This window comes from Sinocyclocheilus rhinocerous, unplaced genomic scaffold, assembly GCF_001515625.1.
Source record: "Sinocyclocheilus rhinocerous isolate Xijiao unplaced genomic scaffold, SAMN03320098_v1.1 scaffold82, whole genome shotgun sequence".
Taxonomy (NCBI): domain Eukaryota; kingdom Metazoa; phylum Chordata; class Actinopteri; order Cypriniformes; family Cyprinidae; genus Sinocyclocheilus; species Sinocyclocheilus rhinocerous.
Window position 1 is genome coordinate 515,177 of NW_015644168.1, and position 17,142 is coordinate 532,318.

The 17,142-nt window shown below is 34.9% G+C and overlaps 1 protein-coding gene across 1 annotated transcript; it reads right to left on the reverse strand.

Moving 5' to 3' along the window:
* Window positions 1-6,322: 6,322 nt before the first annotated feature.
* On the reverse strand, window positions 6,323-16,799 carry LOC107758042 (gastrula zinc finger protein XlCGF57.1-like). The gene is made up of 2 exons (XM_016575683.1): window positions 16,522-16,799; window positions 6,323-8,533 (listed from the first exon to the last, which is right to left on the reverse strand). Exons 1-2 carry the CDS (start codon window positions 16,634-16,636, stop codon window positions 6,873-6,875), a joined length of 1,776 nt encoding a protein of 591 aa, XP_016431169.1. The 5' UTR covers window positions 16,637-16,799; the 3' UTR covers window positions 6,323-6,872.
* Window positions 16,800-17,142: the final 343 nt, after the last annotated feature.

Consider the following 17,142-nt stretch of genomic DNA (forward strand, 5'->3'; position numbering starts at 1 on the left):
CACACACATGCTATTTTTTTCACATCCTTTCACAAACAAAGCCAGGAAAATCATACTTCACGTGTTTGTCTCCATATGTTCTCTGTCTGCATAACTGGCTGCATACACATTCTTATACCTATAATCCACCAAATAAACAGATTAATGGTCAAGAAATGTAGACTGTCCATTTTCCTATTTTTAAATCATGACCAAATATGTAGTTCTACACTCTTGCAAAAAGTACTAACATTAAACGAATAGTTGAAATTGTTAAAAATATGATCGTTCGCAGGCCATCCAAGATATAGATGCGTTTGTTTGTTCATGAGAACAGATTTGGAGAAATATAGCATTACATTACTTGTTCACCAATGCACCCTCTGCAGTGAATGGGTGCCGTCAGAATGAGAGTCCAAACAGCTGATAAAAACATCCCAATAATCCACAAGTAATCCACACCACTCCTCATTCTGACGGCACCCATTCACTGCAGAGGATTCATTGGTCAGCAAGTGAAGCAATGATTAAACTTCTCCAAAGAAACAAACTCATCTACAAAATGTTCAGCAAATATACATTTTTGGGTGAACTGTTCCTTTAATTTGTTACTAAACCAAAGCGTTACATTATTTCAACCATGCTACAGTTTGGAATTTATATAGACCTATTTATAATTCAAACAGATCAATTCTCATAATATCACACATTGTTACAGATGAAAAAAAAAAAAGCCATGACATTTCAAAATGTTGTGTCCGTACAAGTGATGATAATGACCCAAAGCATGAAAGCAAATTCACAAAGAAACCAAAGAAGGAATTTGCCAAGTCAAAGTCCAGATCTCAATCCATCTGAATCGAATCAAATCACATTTAAACACTGAGATTTTGCACAAGCACAGACAGAACACTAATGACAATAAAGCAGTAAGAATAACTTTTATAACTAATATCGCTACATTTGTTTTGTTAAGTACAACTTTGTCAGAACTGTGGCTTAGTGGACTTTGTACATGCTGAGGCCACGTAAGAACCGTCTTGTCTCCACTTAGCTGTCCCATGAGCATAAAGACAAAAAAACCCCACAAAACAACAAAAAGAATTGGTATAACGTTCCCACTAACCTTTACAAAGAATAACAGCTCATTCTTCACTAAAGGTCATGCAATGTAATGTAAACCTCAGCAGGTGTGCATTGTGCTTTCATACTGACAGCATTTCAGCTGTGTGACAGAACTTTGGCTCTACACAGAAAGTAATGTGAAAATAATGTGATATCAGGGTTTCCATTATCAAACGAAAGTGATTTCCTTTGAGAATGACCATAGACTATGAAGTGGCTATCAGGAGTTGGCCAGAACTGTTGCATACTTAATCGTCATGACATGAAAGGAAACAAATTTAATCTAAATGGTAACCTACACAACCTTGGCAGGCAGTCCACTCCTTAGCACCATGTTCATGGCAATGTGTGGCATGTTAAAAAAATATTTGGACTTCGTGGAAATATTCACATTCTATGTGGTAAGGTATGTTGTGGTTACCACATAGAATACCGTACCACATTCTATGAGGTATATAAAAAATATATTTTTTTCTGGGGTTTGACAAAAAAGAACTAAGGTGTGGCAAAAACTTGAATTTAGCTTACCTGTCAAGAAGAAACTTTGCAAGTTTGGCATCTTGACTGAAACCCAAACATTCCATCACATGCCTCTGTCTTCAAAAAGCACTGTCATTGTTTACCCCTGTCTCTGCATATTTTGGCAAGTTTTTTAATTTTCTTCTTTTTACCATGTAAAGGTCACAGCCGTCTTCCCACACTGGCTAAACAACCCTGTGGCTCAGCCTTCTACAGTAGCCACGCCCCCAAACCCTCACCATTGGTTGAGCTGGAATGATTAATGGATCTGAGCGGACTATGTTTAGATGGTGCTTGGGAGGCTCAATATTTACATTATTGGTGGACCCATATATGGCATACTTACAGTAGTCTGTGTTAAGAGAATGTATTTTGACAAAAAAAAACAAAAAAACTTCACAAACACAAACTTCACCTTAAAGGTATAGGGTAGGCGATGTCAGAAAGGCTAGTAGTATCAAGTTAGCTTCGAAAGCAATATCCCCATCCTCTCTGCGTAATCACTCCGCAAAGCCACGGCTCCTCCAAAAAACATAAACACGCACAGACAGATCATGGACTAACCTGCGACACGATGAGAGATGGCGTTGGTGCACTCTTCAAAATAAAGGTGCTTCAAGCGATGCCATAGAAGAACCATTTTTGGTTCCACAAAGAACCATTCAGTCAAAGGTTCTTTAAAGAACCATCTCTTCCTTACCTTTTTATAATCTGAAGAACCTTCTTTCGCCACAAAGAACCTTTTTTGAAACAGAAAGGTTCTTCAGATGTTAAAGGTTCTTTATGGAACCATTTAGACAGAATGGTACTTCTATGGCATCGTGAAGCACCTTTATTTTTTAGAGTGTGGAGATTTGAATGCAACGCTGTCAGATTACCTCATGCCTCATTCACCGGTGACAAAACATTACAGTACAAAGCGCATAATATTACAATAATAGCTCTTTTCATTCTCGTTGGAGCGCACTGATGACGCATCATGTCTGCGCAAACAGGGTGCACAGAGGTATGCAAATACATATTTTGACGGACAGGCAGGACAGCCTATCGTAATGTTCGGACCAAACATTTTGATTGGACGAACATTTTATGGTCCCACGCCTTCCACACACACTATATAAATACATATAAATTAATTTAGACCACTTAACTTAGTGATTGCCATCGGGATGTGAAGAGACTTTCAACCAGCTTAACAAAAAATGTTTTTGAACCAAATCACCTTCCCTGCCTTAAAAGAGAAATGTACTTTTAAACGTTTTGACATGGAGATGTTTTAATTACACATTTTAAATAGCAGATTCTGGTAATCAGAACCATTAGATATGTATAAAATTTATGATCAGAACAACTGGTTGATTCAATATTTTAAGAGGGGAAGGGATTAAAAAACATTGTCCTGAAATCATAATAAAGACAAGCCTCCATAAAAGAATGAGATAAAAAAAAAAGTTTGGCATAATATTTTATTATACTTGTTTAGAAAAAATTTCATTTTTTAAATAAATGATTATTATTATTATTTGAAAAACATTTATTACAACACCAAATGCATGTACTGCAAACAATGTGCAAAACAACAACAAAACAGGAAATTATATCATAGACTGTGTGTCAAAGTCAATACATCTCTGTAAATATCTGATAATTTGACCTTTTTATGACAAGGCAAGGTTAGTTTCCGTTATAAAACTTCCGAAATCTAATATACAGTGCCATTTACATACTGAGACTCGCTGAGACAAATCCGAGCAATACTTTCTTCTATGAATCTTAAGAGTATATGACTGATTATAACTCTTCTGACATGATGTGCAGTGGAAGGGCTTCTGTACTGTATGCAGCCTCTCATGTCAGGCTTCCTGACTGTGTGAAACACTTTCCACAACATGAGCACTTTAAAGGGGTCATATGATGCGATTTCAATTTTTCCTTTCTTTTCTCCAGTATGGATTCTTTGGTGCTGTTCCAAGTCACTGGTACCAGAAAAGGCCTTTCCACACTCCAAGCAGACATTAGCACGTTCCTTGTGTTTTTAAGACTCTTTTCCCAAAGATAAGATAAGTAAGGCTCATTTTAAAGAACATTCCTGTGCGTTTTTAGGGCTGATGCTGAAGTGAGGTTTGTGGCCTTCTGGTCACAGGTCAATGCAAAGTGAACGCACAGATGATTTTTTTAGACTTTCTAAATTCTTCTCACACTTCTGGCATGAGTAAGGGTTTTCACCAGTGTGGATTCTCATGTCTCGCTTCATGTATGAAACTCTCCTCACAAGGACGACACCAGAAACAGACTTTGATTTCTCATGTGCACATTAAGTCTTCCTTTAAATGGGAAACTCTTCCCATTAAGATTTCCTTTACTGGTGAAACTCATACCTCACTGAGGGCACGTGAAAGATTTGTTGGCTTCTATTGTTTGTGAGCAGCTCAAAACATTTTCTCTGGTCTGTGAAATAATGGGATTTCTGATAATGGCGTTTCTCATCCTCTTCATTCCATTCTTGAAGTTCCGTAAGATCTGAAATTAAACATCAATTTGTAAATGTCATTAAAAGAGGGAAAAATATGAAATGAAAATAAATTAGATTATCTATTAGGCCTATCTATTTATATATACTACTGTTATGATCATAAAATTTGTGTTGCTCATCTTAATTGCAATTCAAAGCTATGAACATTTTTGTATTAATTTGTTTAAACTTACATCCCTTAAAATCTGGCAAACTGGATGAGGTACATTGGCCCATTTATTTGTCTCATAACAATGACATTATTGAGTATGTATTCAAGGTGCAAAATGTTATTAACTTGTTATTAACACCACATTTTTTCTTGAAAATGTTTTCAAAACTATATGAAGATTTCTATAACCTTGTTAGATATGTTCTTTTCATGAAATGCTCTTACTTGACCCAGGTATGTTTGGTAAAGTAACTAACTAAATCGAACTTAAAATTAAACTATTTTCTCTCTAATCAGTCATGAAAGTTCCCTGAAACTTTGTCATTAATATTTATAATCATCAGGAATCATTAATGAAGAATTGAGAATCTACCAACCTCTTTGTTCCTTCGTATCTTCATTTTTCATTCCGCATGCTTCTGGTCTGGATAGCTGACATTTTCACTCTCCTCTAATAAACGCAATTTCAACAGTACGTCACACACATTTCTGCTCATTTCGAAGTGTCTTCACGTTCAGAATAAAAATACTGCCGACATTCATTCGTCTGAATCCCAACTTGCATACTTGTACACTAAAAGTATGTTTTGTGCTGCTTAAAATGTTGTACATACTTTAAAGTATAGTATAAAGATGAGTTTCATTCAAAATTAGATGGATATTCTTACTTCACATAAAGACACAAAATGTCAATGTTTGTTCTTTAGGATCAAAACAATTATTTGTTATTATAGTAACACGGCATATAGATAATCTATGTCGTCGATGTCTTTATTTTGGTAAATTTAAATAATACACAAACAATGGCTAAACCCCCTAATCTACGCTTCCATCATTTTTTTATTTGAAATATTTACTTCTCAAATCGTCACAATAAAATACAAGATGTGGTTTGAATATGAACGTGTTTTTGTCCTGTTATTTTTCAACTTTTTTTCCTTCTTTGTTTATAATGCAATTTATTTGTATAAGAACTTGTGTATGTATGTTGGTTACTCATTTACCCATTTGGAAATTAATTATATTTTGTTTAATTGTTGATGACTGCCCATGACAATTAATAATAATACCAAACAGTGCTCTGACCTAAATCAAAGCACCTTTTACAGGGTATCTGCAGGATTTTTAAAATCATATGTAAGACAGGTTCACAACTGCATGTTTGCTGCTAAAAATATTAGTTGATTTTCACTTTGATCTAAACAAAAACAGCAGAAGCGCTTATTGAAAATGCAAATTCATTCTCTGTCAGCAGATGGCCCTTTAAGAACGGCAGAAATACAGCTGTTTTCCCAGTAATCGCAGTACACAAAGCAGCACAGCACCTGACTTTGAAATGTGCAGCGCTCATATTTATTCAATAAAATCATAGCCTTTGCAATTCTTGTCTTTCCATCCCCAAATTTAAGACCTCTTGAAATCATAATTAAGAGTTTCTTATACAGTTTAAGACCTTTTAAGATTCAACTAAATTTAAGGGTGTATTCACACCAGGAAAGACCGCTAGTTCACTTGATTTGGTCCGACCAAATACAATGTTGATTTTTTTTGTTTGGTGCGGTTCGCTTTCACACTGCCCGAAACTGTAAACAAAACCACACGTGTGCTTAAGGTCATCCATTCATTGGTTCATCCATTCAACCGTACCAGAGTTTTGAGACTTTAGTCTTTGCAACTTTACAGATCTTCTTTATGCACCAAGCGCTTGTAACACTCCAAAGAGAAAGGAAAAATTGTTTCAGAAAATCTGTTTTTACTTATATGATTGAAATGAAGAAATATAGATGACCAGTCCAGAGGTATAAACATTCACAAACCAGTAAGTTTACATCACATTTAAGCATGTGAACCACCCAGAGACGTGGAATACTTTTTATGATGGATGGATGCACTTTATTGGACTTCAAAATCTCAACAGCCATTATAAAGCTTGGATAAGCCAGGACATTTTTTTTTTATATAACTCCGATTGTATTCGTCTGAAAGAAGGACATATACACCTAGGATGGGTTGAGGGTGAGTAAATCATGGGGTAATTTTCATTTTTGGGTAAACTATCCCTTTAATTTCATGTGATTTTAGGGATGGTTTAACCACTTTCAACAAAAGTTTACATTTAACGACTAAAATGTCATGTGGTGTAACCATCAAGTAAACATAACATTTTCATAACACGCTGTGTATACATCTTGATCATTATTTACAAATACAAATAGGGCACTTATCACACACTTTCACATCAATGACATAACATTTATATTGCAAACTAACTATGAAGTTGTACATCTTCTCTAGTGAACATTTACATTTAATCCTGAATGGATTCAAATCTTTCCACAATACGAACACTTGTACAGACTTTCTCCAGTAAGGATTCTTTGGTGACGTCCCAAGTCACTGTTCCTTGATGCCTTTTTACTCTCCAAGCAGACATGAGCACTCAAATCAATGTTTTACCTTGTTCTCTTTAAAACACTTTCCCTAAAGAACAGGCTTCTCATTTGCATGGATTTTTCAAGTGTGTTTTAAGGGCTGCTGCTCAATTAAAAATGTGTACCATCCTGATCAGCGCTGAATTACCTTACAAAAGCGTGATGCGTGTTGTTTGAGACTTCTTGCCCACGTGAAAGTATTCCCACAATGCTGGCACACGAAAGGCCTCTCCCCAGTGTGAAGTCTGGTGTGCAGATTAAGGTTTACTTTCCGTCTGAATCTTTTCCCACAGTGAACGCACACGAAAGGCCTCTCTCCAGTGTGAACTCGCATGTGCATATGAAGTATTGCTTTTAGTATGAAACTCTTCCCACACAGATGACAAGCGAAGGGCTTTTCTCCAGTGTGAGTTCTCATGTGCAAATTATACCCTCCTTTAACAGCGAAACTCTTTCCGCACTGGAGGCACGTGTACGGCTTTTCTCCAGTGTGAATTCTCGTGTGCTCATTAAGTCCTCCTTTACGTCTAAATCTCTTCCCACACTGCGAGCATCCGAAAGGTTTCTCTCCAGTGTGGATCGTCATGTGAATCTTAAGGCTTCCTTTCTCTGTGAATTTTCTTCCACACTGAGAGCAGGTGAAAGGCTTCTCCTCGGCGTGAGTTTTAATGTGCCTCTTAAGACATCGGTCATATGGGTAACTCTTTCCGCACTGAAGGCATCTGAAAGGCTTTTCTCCTTTGTGAACTCTTACATGCGCATTAAAGGTTTCTTTACGTCTAAAACTCTTCCCACACTGAGAACACGTGAATGGTTTTTCTCCATTGTGAGTTCTCATGTGTTTCTTAAGGCTTCTTTTGTCTGTGAAACAACTTTCACACTGAGAGCAGGTGAAAGGCTGTTCTCCAGTATGGACTTTCATGTGTCTGTTGAGATATTCTTCACATGGGAAACTCTTCCCACAATGGCTGCATCTGAAAAGCTCTTCTCCAATATGAATTCTCAAGTGTGCATTATAGGTTTCTTTATCTGTGAAACTCCTGCCACATTGAGAGCATGTGAATGATTTCCTTTCAATATTTACTTTTGTGTCATCCTTAACAAAACTCTTTCCTTTCTCAACGCATGGTGAAGATCGATCTCCATTGTGAATCTTTATGTGCGAGTCAAGGTTTCTCTTATGCTTAAAACTCTTCCCACAATGAGGACACATGAAAGATTTGTCTCCTGCGTGAATTGTCATGTGACGTTTCAAGCCTTCTTTCATTGTGAAACTTTTTCCACATTGAGCACAGTTGAAAGGGTTCTGGGCTTCATGAATTTTCATGTGCCTGTTAAGGTATGTTTTACACGGGTAACTCCTTCCACAATGAGGGCAGGTGAAAGGCTTTTCTCCAGTGTGAATTCTTATGTGTGTATTAAGCCTTCCTTTAAACGGGAAACTCTTCCCACACTGAAGGCAGGTGAAAGGCTTTTCTCCAGTGTGAATTCTTATGTGTACATTAAGATTTCCTTTCGTGGCAAAATTCTTCCCACACTGACAGCAAGTGAAAGGCTTCTCTCCAGTGTGAATTTTGAGGTGCACATTAAGGTTTCCTTTAGTGGTGAAATGCTTTCCACACTGAAGGCAGGTGAACGATTTTTCTGCTTCCGTTTTTGTTTCTGAAAAATTATTTTCAATTTTTAAGATGTTCAAACCATTTACTCCAGTTGTGAAGTGATTAGGTTTCTGATACTGATGTTTCTCCTCCCCTTCATTCAGTTCTTGACTTTCTTCTTTGATTCTCATCAAACCTAGAATAGAATATCAAATTGTAAAAAAACAGTTTAAAAAGGACAAGTATACAATGTAAGGGGTTCAGTATCTATTTTTTTCACTTTCTTTCTTTTTTTCTTTACTAAGATGAATATAAAAGGTCTAGTTAATGCAACCAAATCTTGATGATTCTAACATTTGTTGTGGGGCAATATTTTGTTCTATTAATTTCGTAAATAAATACATTTAAAAAAGCAATTTATACATACGATTAGGGCTGCACGATTAATTGAATGCGATTGTCATGCGCAATTTGTTAGTAATGCCGGTTCTGTAATCAGCAGGAAATCATCATCACGTGCTTTCAGATGGAGCAGCATTTACTACACAGAGCCGTAGTTCACTGATAAGTTACACAAAAAAAATCGCAGACTATTTTATTGCGCGATTCTGAAATCGAAGAAATCGTTCGCGATAATGACAGCTGTTTGCATAGCTTCTCAGTGAACTACGGCTCTGTGAAGTAAATGCTGCTCCATCTGAAAGCATGTGAAAATACCACATTTAATAACATATTTTTACTCCAAACTCACTTCATTACGTCAGTCGAGTGTTTGAAATAAATCCTCCTGTGAGATGATGTGGCTTCTTACACAGAATAAGGCACGCAACATATTTCATAGTATCTAAGCAGTGATAAAGGCATTGCATTATAAATATACTTTATTTTAATGAAAATTATAATAATAAGAACTCCGATAAACCATAGATTGCCGTAGTCGTGTGTTTATTAGTCACGTTGAATCAATAAAAGCAGTTAAATCTTCTGTTTATCCAGCTACCGCTATAGGCATTTCCTGGGTTTCGTCTGCGAGGCGTATTTGGAGTTTCAGCGCGAGAGCGCCCTCTGGCCTTTGGATGGAGATTAACTGCTGATCACAGAACAGTGCTTCACTGAAAGATACGCATGACAATCGCAGCGTCTGTCGAATCGTGATCTCGATTCCATTTCGATTTATCATGCAGCCCTACTAGAGAGGATTTTCTTTTTCCCAAAAATGCTAATATTATCGCATTGGACTAAAACTTACTGACTTTGCTCACACAGGGTATACCAACTTCCTAGGCCTATGTACAATTCTTTCCAAAAAGAAATATAAAATCTGTGTTAATTGAAAGAGGATGGAGATTTACTGCTGATCACAGAACCGTGCTTCACTGAAAGATACGCATGACAATCGCAGCTTCTGTCGAATCGCGATCTCGATTCCATTTCGATTTATCGTGCAGTCCTACATACGATGAACATGTTTTCACTTTGATTTTAGTTAAAATGTGATACAACTGTCCTGATATCATTATCTATCTATCTATCTATCTATCTCTCTCTCTCTCTCTCTCTCTCTCTCTATCTATCTATCTATCTACATGTCACATAGTGTGATTTCCCAGAACCTAATGATATTTATGAATTATAAATAGTTTTCACATTGAAAATGCAGGCTAAAGGTTTTCTTTTAAATAATAATAATTAAAATGTGTACACTTGCGTGCATTCAAGGTGTGAGGAAAATATGTACCATTTGACAGCTTTTGTTGTTATCTAGTTTTAGTCCGGATCGAATCTATTAAAATATTAAAAGGATGTGCTCCCCAAAATAATTACAAGAAATTGTGTCTTGTCCTCGTTGTCCTCATGGGCTGCAAGCAATAACATAGTCTGGACAAGATAACTGCAGTATGGATCACAAACAAACTGACTCTCTTAAACCGGTTGTTTTTGGTGAATCAAAAAGACAGCACAACCAGTGTAGTTCATGACCAATTGACTCTTATAAGCCGTTCTTTTCTTAAATCATTCCAAAGAAATAAATAATAATAATCATAAATAAATAAATAAAGCCTCACAAACTTAGGAGTTACCATCTGAATGAATCCTGAGTAAAAACAAATTCAAAGTATCCTGAGACAGAGGCAAATGGACAGTAGCATGCACATAATTTCTCTCTATTGTGTACTGCATGAAAATTACCTTAATATTCACCAGCAATCATTAATGAAAAATGGGCAAAAAGAATGAACACCAACCACTCTTTTCCTTTGTATATTCAAATTTTGTTCTGTATGCTTCTTCATATCCCATGTCTTCACTCTCCTCTTTAATAAACTCTGTTTTCACACATATGTCAGACATAGTTATGCTGTGCTATGTCGAACCCGGAATTCCCAGCATTGTATTTGGAAGTACAATAGAGCGCCAACTTACAACTTGGAAACTCGTGCAGAAAAATCCACAGCTGCTCTGATTTTTTGGACACGCGGGAGTATGACGTCACGCAATCACGGCTGCACCCAGTGAGATGCACACAGTGCCTTAGAGATGGTTGTATTTGGTAAATCATTAAATGATACTATAGCCATGTTTTATAGGGGTATTAATAGTTCTGTGATTGTACATTTTGACATTTCTAAGAGATTTGACATCTATCGTGGAGTTAGGCAGGGCTGTCCGGTCTCCCCGTTTTTGTTTCTTTTAGCCACAGAGTTACTTTGCCTGAGCATTAACCACAATGAATCTCTATTTTTGACAAGGAGGTTAAAATTGTGCAGCTAGCCGATCACACCACATTGTTTTTGGAGGATAAAAGGCAGTTACCTAAAGCTTTGGAGTTTTCGTGTGCCTCTGGTCTAAAAATAAATATTACAAAATGCGAAATTATTCCAATTCATGACATGGATAACACATTTTTTGAAAATATTCCAGTTAAAAACTGTGTAAAATATTTGGGTGTTCATATTACTAAAAACCCAATAACCAGACATCGTTTAAATTTTTACCTGGCTTCAGAGAGATCTTTTGTTGTTTGGTAGAGTACTTTTGTCTAAGGTAGAGGGACTCTCTCGCTTTGTATACCCTGCCCTTTCCCTATATATTAATGACAAGACTATAAAGGAGGTTAATAGATTATTTTTGGATTTCATCTGGAAAAATAGGCCCCACAAATTAAAGAAATAAATTCTTTCTAATTCTAGAGGTTGAGGGTGGCCTTGATTTTTTTGATTTCGCGGACACCATAAACACCTTTAAAATAAACTGGCTGAAGAGATGTCTTGCAAATCCGACGTCATTATGGTTTTTCATTCCAAATAATATATTTAAGAAACTTGGTGGCCTGTCCTTCTTATTGAAATGCAATTTTTCACCCAGCAAGTTACCCATTGCCTTATCTAATTTTCATCAACAATGTCTTCTTTCTTGGAAATTGTGTTTTGTCCATAGTTTTTCTCCACACAAAATTGTCCTCTGGAACAAAGCTGATATAACTGTCAGAAATAAGTCCCTTTTTTTCTCTAAATGGTTTAACAACAATCTTAATTGTATTCTATCGGTGTTAGATGATGTTGGCAATATTTTAACTTATGGGCAATTTCTTAATCGCCATGGCTTCCCTGTTCCACCAAAATAATACAATACATTAATAAAAGCTATACCAATAGGTTTACTTCAATTAGTTAGAAATCACTTAATGTATAGTAAGGGTAATGTTGTGTATCCTGTTTTGTTTTTAGGTGGCATTAACCTTTTAGATAAGAAGTGTAACAACAGACATATTCGAAAACTTTTTCAAGAAAAAAGAAAGATTACTCCAAGAGGTCAATTCTATTGGAATTCGTTTATAATTGATATAATTTGGAAAAAAGCTTGGCTTTTGCCCAGTAAGTTTTGTATATCTAACAAGGTTAAGGAAGTCCATTATAAAAGCCTTCACAAAATCTATCCCAATATTCTGACATTGATGAGAATTGTTCATTTTGTGGTCTTATAGAAGAAACAGCTGCCCATTTATTTTTTGATTTCAGCATTACTAACAAATTTTGGGTTGATTTAGGTTTTTATATTTTTGGCACTATGAATGCGGTGTACCATTTTGCCTTCCAATATATTATTTGTTATGAAAACCCAAAACACGTTTCTTTTGAATATGTTGTTAATTTCTTTATTTTGTATGCAAAATTCTTTATCCATAAGCAAAAATGGTGTAAGTCCTCTTTGTGTCTTACACTTTTCCTGTGTTTTCTGAAAAAAAAAAAAAAAAAAGATGCACAGTGATAAACGTTCATTTCTGGGTTAGGTTCCTAGGCAATACACGACGATTGACTAACCATTTTAATGTTACAAATGCACAACAAACTCCAGTGCTGTATATCGTTTATCCTCCGCGGGTTATTGCTAGAGGACTGTTTTGTTGACAAACGGACACATGTAAAGCTAACGAAAGCAACAGAACGCCTTTGTGTTCAATAGTCGAAAATATCAAGTAACGTTAGCTATACCACATCGGACTTTTAATGAAACTCAGCATTACCTCTGGAAACGCACCTAAACACTAGAATTAACGCTGCGCAGAACACTACTAATCTACGGATGTTAAAAGTATAGGCTACGTAGAGCTAAAACAAGGATTTGTACATGTGATGCTGTGTCATGAGACTAACAGCCGTAAATGAGATGACAAACGCTTAGCATGACGTTCAGTATACTGCTGCTTTTACACGTTGAACAAAGATTTTTAATTTATGAGTAAATCGAGGTATGTGTTAAGACATATAAATTAAGATGTTTATTAAGATGCCAATTTTAAGCAAATCTTTTTATTTTCTCATTGTTTCTCAGTTGTTGTTGGTTTTAAGGTTGTTATTTTAAATATATTTTGGAGACTTATAAGGTTCAATATTGTACGTAAAACGACTGTATATAATCATTTTGTCAAAAAATAAAATACAAATAAATAAAAAAATTTAACTTAAAAAAATCAGTGTAAAACAGTTATTGTTTTTTTACCAAAACAATATGCTAAAAGAAGACTATGTCTCCATAATTTTCTCTATTTTAAAATGTTTTCTTTATTTAAAATATATATATATAAAAATGAATTAATAAATGACAGAATGACTGAAACACCAGTCTATAACCATATGTTCATACATGTGATTCCACAAGCATCATGCTTCCACATTTCAACTGAAAGTTTTCGCCCGGTTACATAATTGATTATAGTTACACATAAACTTCCATGGGAGGAATTATGAGAAATATCCAACAGATTTCCAATACATCACCGTTTTACTTAATTTACTGACTTGTGATATAGAGAAGCTTTCAAAATAAAACTCCAAAACAACACTGCAGTCCTCAGGATCAACATTTATTAGACAAATCAGAGTCACATTTAGACATATGAACACTGTAAAACAGCATCATGGTACTCCTGCCCCTTAAAGGAAAATATATAAGAATAACGAAACATTACTAACACATAATACATAACATCATTTGGTCCTGAGTGAATGAAATTATCAAAGATAAAGATTAAATGCATGTGCTGAGTGATTAGATAAGTACTCTTTGGTTCATATAACGTTTCTGTATAAACATTTAAATAATTAAAAATAAATTTACTTAAGAGCTGATGCCAAAGTAAGATTTGAATCACACTTTTCACAGTTAAATGAGCTCACAGCAAAGTGATTGATGTTTTTTGAAACTTTGCCGATGCAAAAGCCTTCCCACACAAATGACATAAAAATGCTTTTCTCCAGTGTGACTTAACCTTTTCTTTATATATGAAACTCTTTCCTTGGCTTCTCTCCACTGTGAATTCTTATGTATGCCATAAAGGTTAAACTCCACACTGGATACAGGTAAAAGGCTTCTGTCCAGCGTGAGTGCTCATGTGATGCTTAAAGTATAATTGACACTGGTAACTCCTCCCACACTGCAGGGATGAAAGGCTTTTCTCCAGTGTGAATTCTTATGTGCACATTAAGTCTTCCTTTAAATGGGAAACTCTTCCCACACTGAAGGCAAGTGAAAGGATTTTCTCCAGTGTGAATTTTTATATGTGCATTAAGATTTCCTTCACTGGCAAAACTCCTTGCACACTGCAGGCAAGTGATAAGAGATTTGTGAACAGCTCAGATTATTTTCTCCAGCTGTGAAATGATCCTGATGTTTCTCCTCCACCGATGATTCTGGACGTTTCTCCTTGAGTTCCATCAGATCTAGAATGAAAATATGAAACTTTCAAAATCATTTTAAAAGAGACAAATATGAAAGGAAATAAAAGTGACCAGTATCTATTATACACAATCTTTCGTGTAAAAAAACAAACAAACAAAAAAAAAAAGAGTCTTGTTCATGTTAATGCCATCAAATGCCATCAAAAATATCAGATGTAAAAAGTTAACACTTGTTTGAAGGAATGATGCTGTAACACTTTTTTTTTTTTTACTTTATATATAAAAAATATAATTTCTGAGTTAAAACTAATTTTTTAATTTAAATAAAAATAAATAAATAAAAAATAAATAAATTTTGGGGGGACATAAAGTACAAATATATATATATATATAATTGATGATATAACTGTCTTTACCATAAAACAAAATAAATAAAAAAAACCTAAGAAAAAATTTAAACCTTAAGCAGTTTGGCATAATGTTTTATTATTATATCTTATTATATCTATATCTTACTATTATACAACTGATTCACTGCTTGATCATTTATAAACTTTGTGATGAAAATTTGCACTCTTGCTTGTGTGATATTGCTTTATTAACCATGGCATTATTACATGAAAATCATGCGATTAACAGTCATTACTCCATTGCTAGCACTTTTTTTTGTGAAAATTTTTTTTTTAATTATTTTAGAGTTCATGCAATGTTATACTTTAAATAATATATTATACAAGTATTTTATGTTTCTCCTCACCACTGTCAGTGTCATGTCAATGCGGGCTGCAAGACAAATACTAAATTACTAATACTATTAATATTCTAAATTATACTAATAAACTGAATTGCATTTTTTTTTTTTATCAGGATTATACATTTAACCGCACTCTATTTGTATTTTGGTCTTTCAATTTATTTTTAATTTCTTTTGGCATTGCAATGAATGGGACCGCCCTGGGTAAATATTTCCAGATGAATTGAATACAATCTCAATTTTGCCCACCCTGTCCTAACTGCATAAGTTTTACATTACTTTTATAGTTGTTTCTATAACAGTGACACTGGGTGCTTCTCATTCAGACAGCTGCATCCTAGTAAGGCTGCATACCTCATTGGCCAGGTCATCAAGCTGTCGAAGGATCCTTGGAATACAGCCTTAGTTTCGAATCCCTCATTCGCCATATTTTGGAGAATCCATCAAGTGTATCCTTTGCTTCTTCCAGTCACCCAAATTTCTTTGCATTTGTCCCAACTCGTGGAAAATGCATTGGTACTGAGCTGGTTCAATTTCATTATGCAAGAAATGCAAGACAAAAAAAAAAAAAAAGGCTTTTGGAGACAAACACATTAGGTCTCTTTTGTTTTTGTTGTAAATTAATCACATAACAAACTACATATGATGTAAACCACTGGGAGACCACTAACAGTTGTCATTAATGTGTGTGTGTGTGTTCATATACAGTATATACACACACACACACATATATATATATATATATATATATCCCTACTGCTGAATCTACATGAACATGGGTGATTACAAATGTAATTTTTAGTTTACTTCAGTTAGTATCCATAGAGCAGTCATAGCACAATGTGACCAACTGCTTTTAAGTTTTCTCACAATGAAATAGATTTACAGCTTATATTTGAAAACCAGAACGTGTACTCAATTTACAGTTATGGCCAATATGTTTGTAGCTAATTTTAAGTTTTGACAAGTTTTTGTTATGATCATTATATGTATAAAAAAACAACAACAGAGACGGGGTTCATACCCTGCTATAAGTTTCCTTGTTAGCTAAGAATTTATAGTTCACTTATAATGGACATTCGAATCATAAGGTAATATCTACAAATAACCTATAATATAAAAATCTGTCCTAAGTACAAAAGCCCTCAGCATTTTGTCAAAAGCTCCAGTTACTGCATCGCTGTGCACGTCTTAAAATTACCTCAGTATTCATCAGCATTCATTAATGAAGAATAAAGACTGGACACCGACCTGTTTCTTTATCTTTGAACACCTTTGGATCTTCAGTTTTCGTTCTGTATGCTTCTTCATATCCCATGTCTTCACTCTCCTCTTTAATCTCCATTTTCAATACGATGTCTGACATGTTTCAGATCTTATGCTGTTACAGTCAGCTCCGAAATGTAATTCCCAGCGTCGTATTAGGCAGTACTACAGAACTCCACTTTAATCAGATTTACAACTTCGAAACTCGTGCAAAAATCCACAACTCTTGTTTTTACTAATGTGTCGCGGGTATGTGACGTCACACACACGGCGGCACACAGGCTGATGGATGGACGTTCACTTTTAAGCAAACAAATGCATACATACGTCAAAAAACCAATACATAATGATTTGTTTTCGTATTACACATACCAAATAATTTATATATATGCATTGTATTGTTTTTCCCTATGGTTTGATTGCTAAAATTATTAAGAAATATTAGTATTTTATCTTGTCTTCTACATTCATTCACTGTTTAATATTTAATACTAAACTATTGTTTATTAAACGAATGTTTAGTGTTTAATATTTGCATATAATATATGCTTTGTTATTTATTTGTTATTTAATGTATTACCCCATTTAACGTTCTGTATTAACATA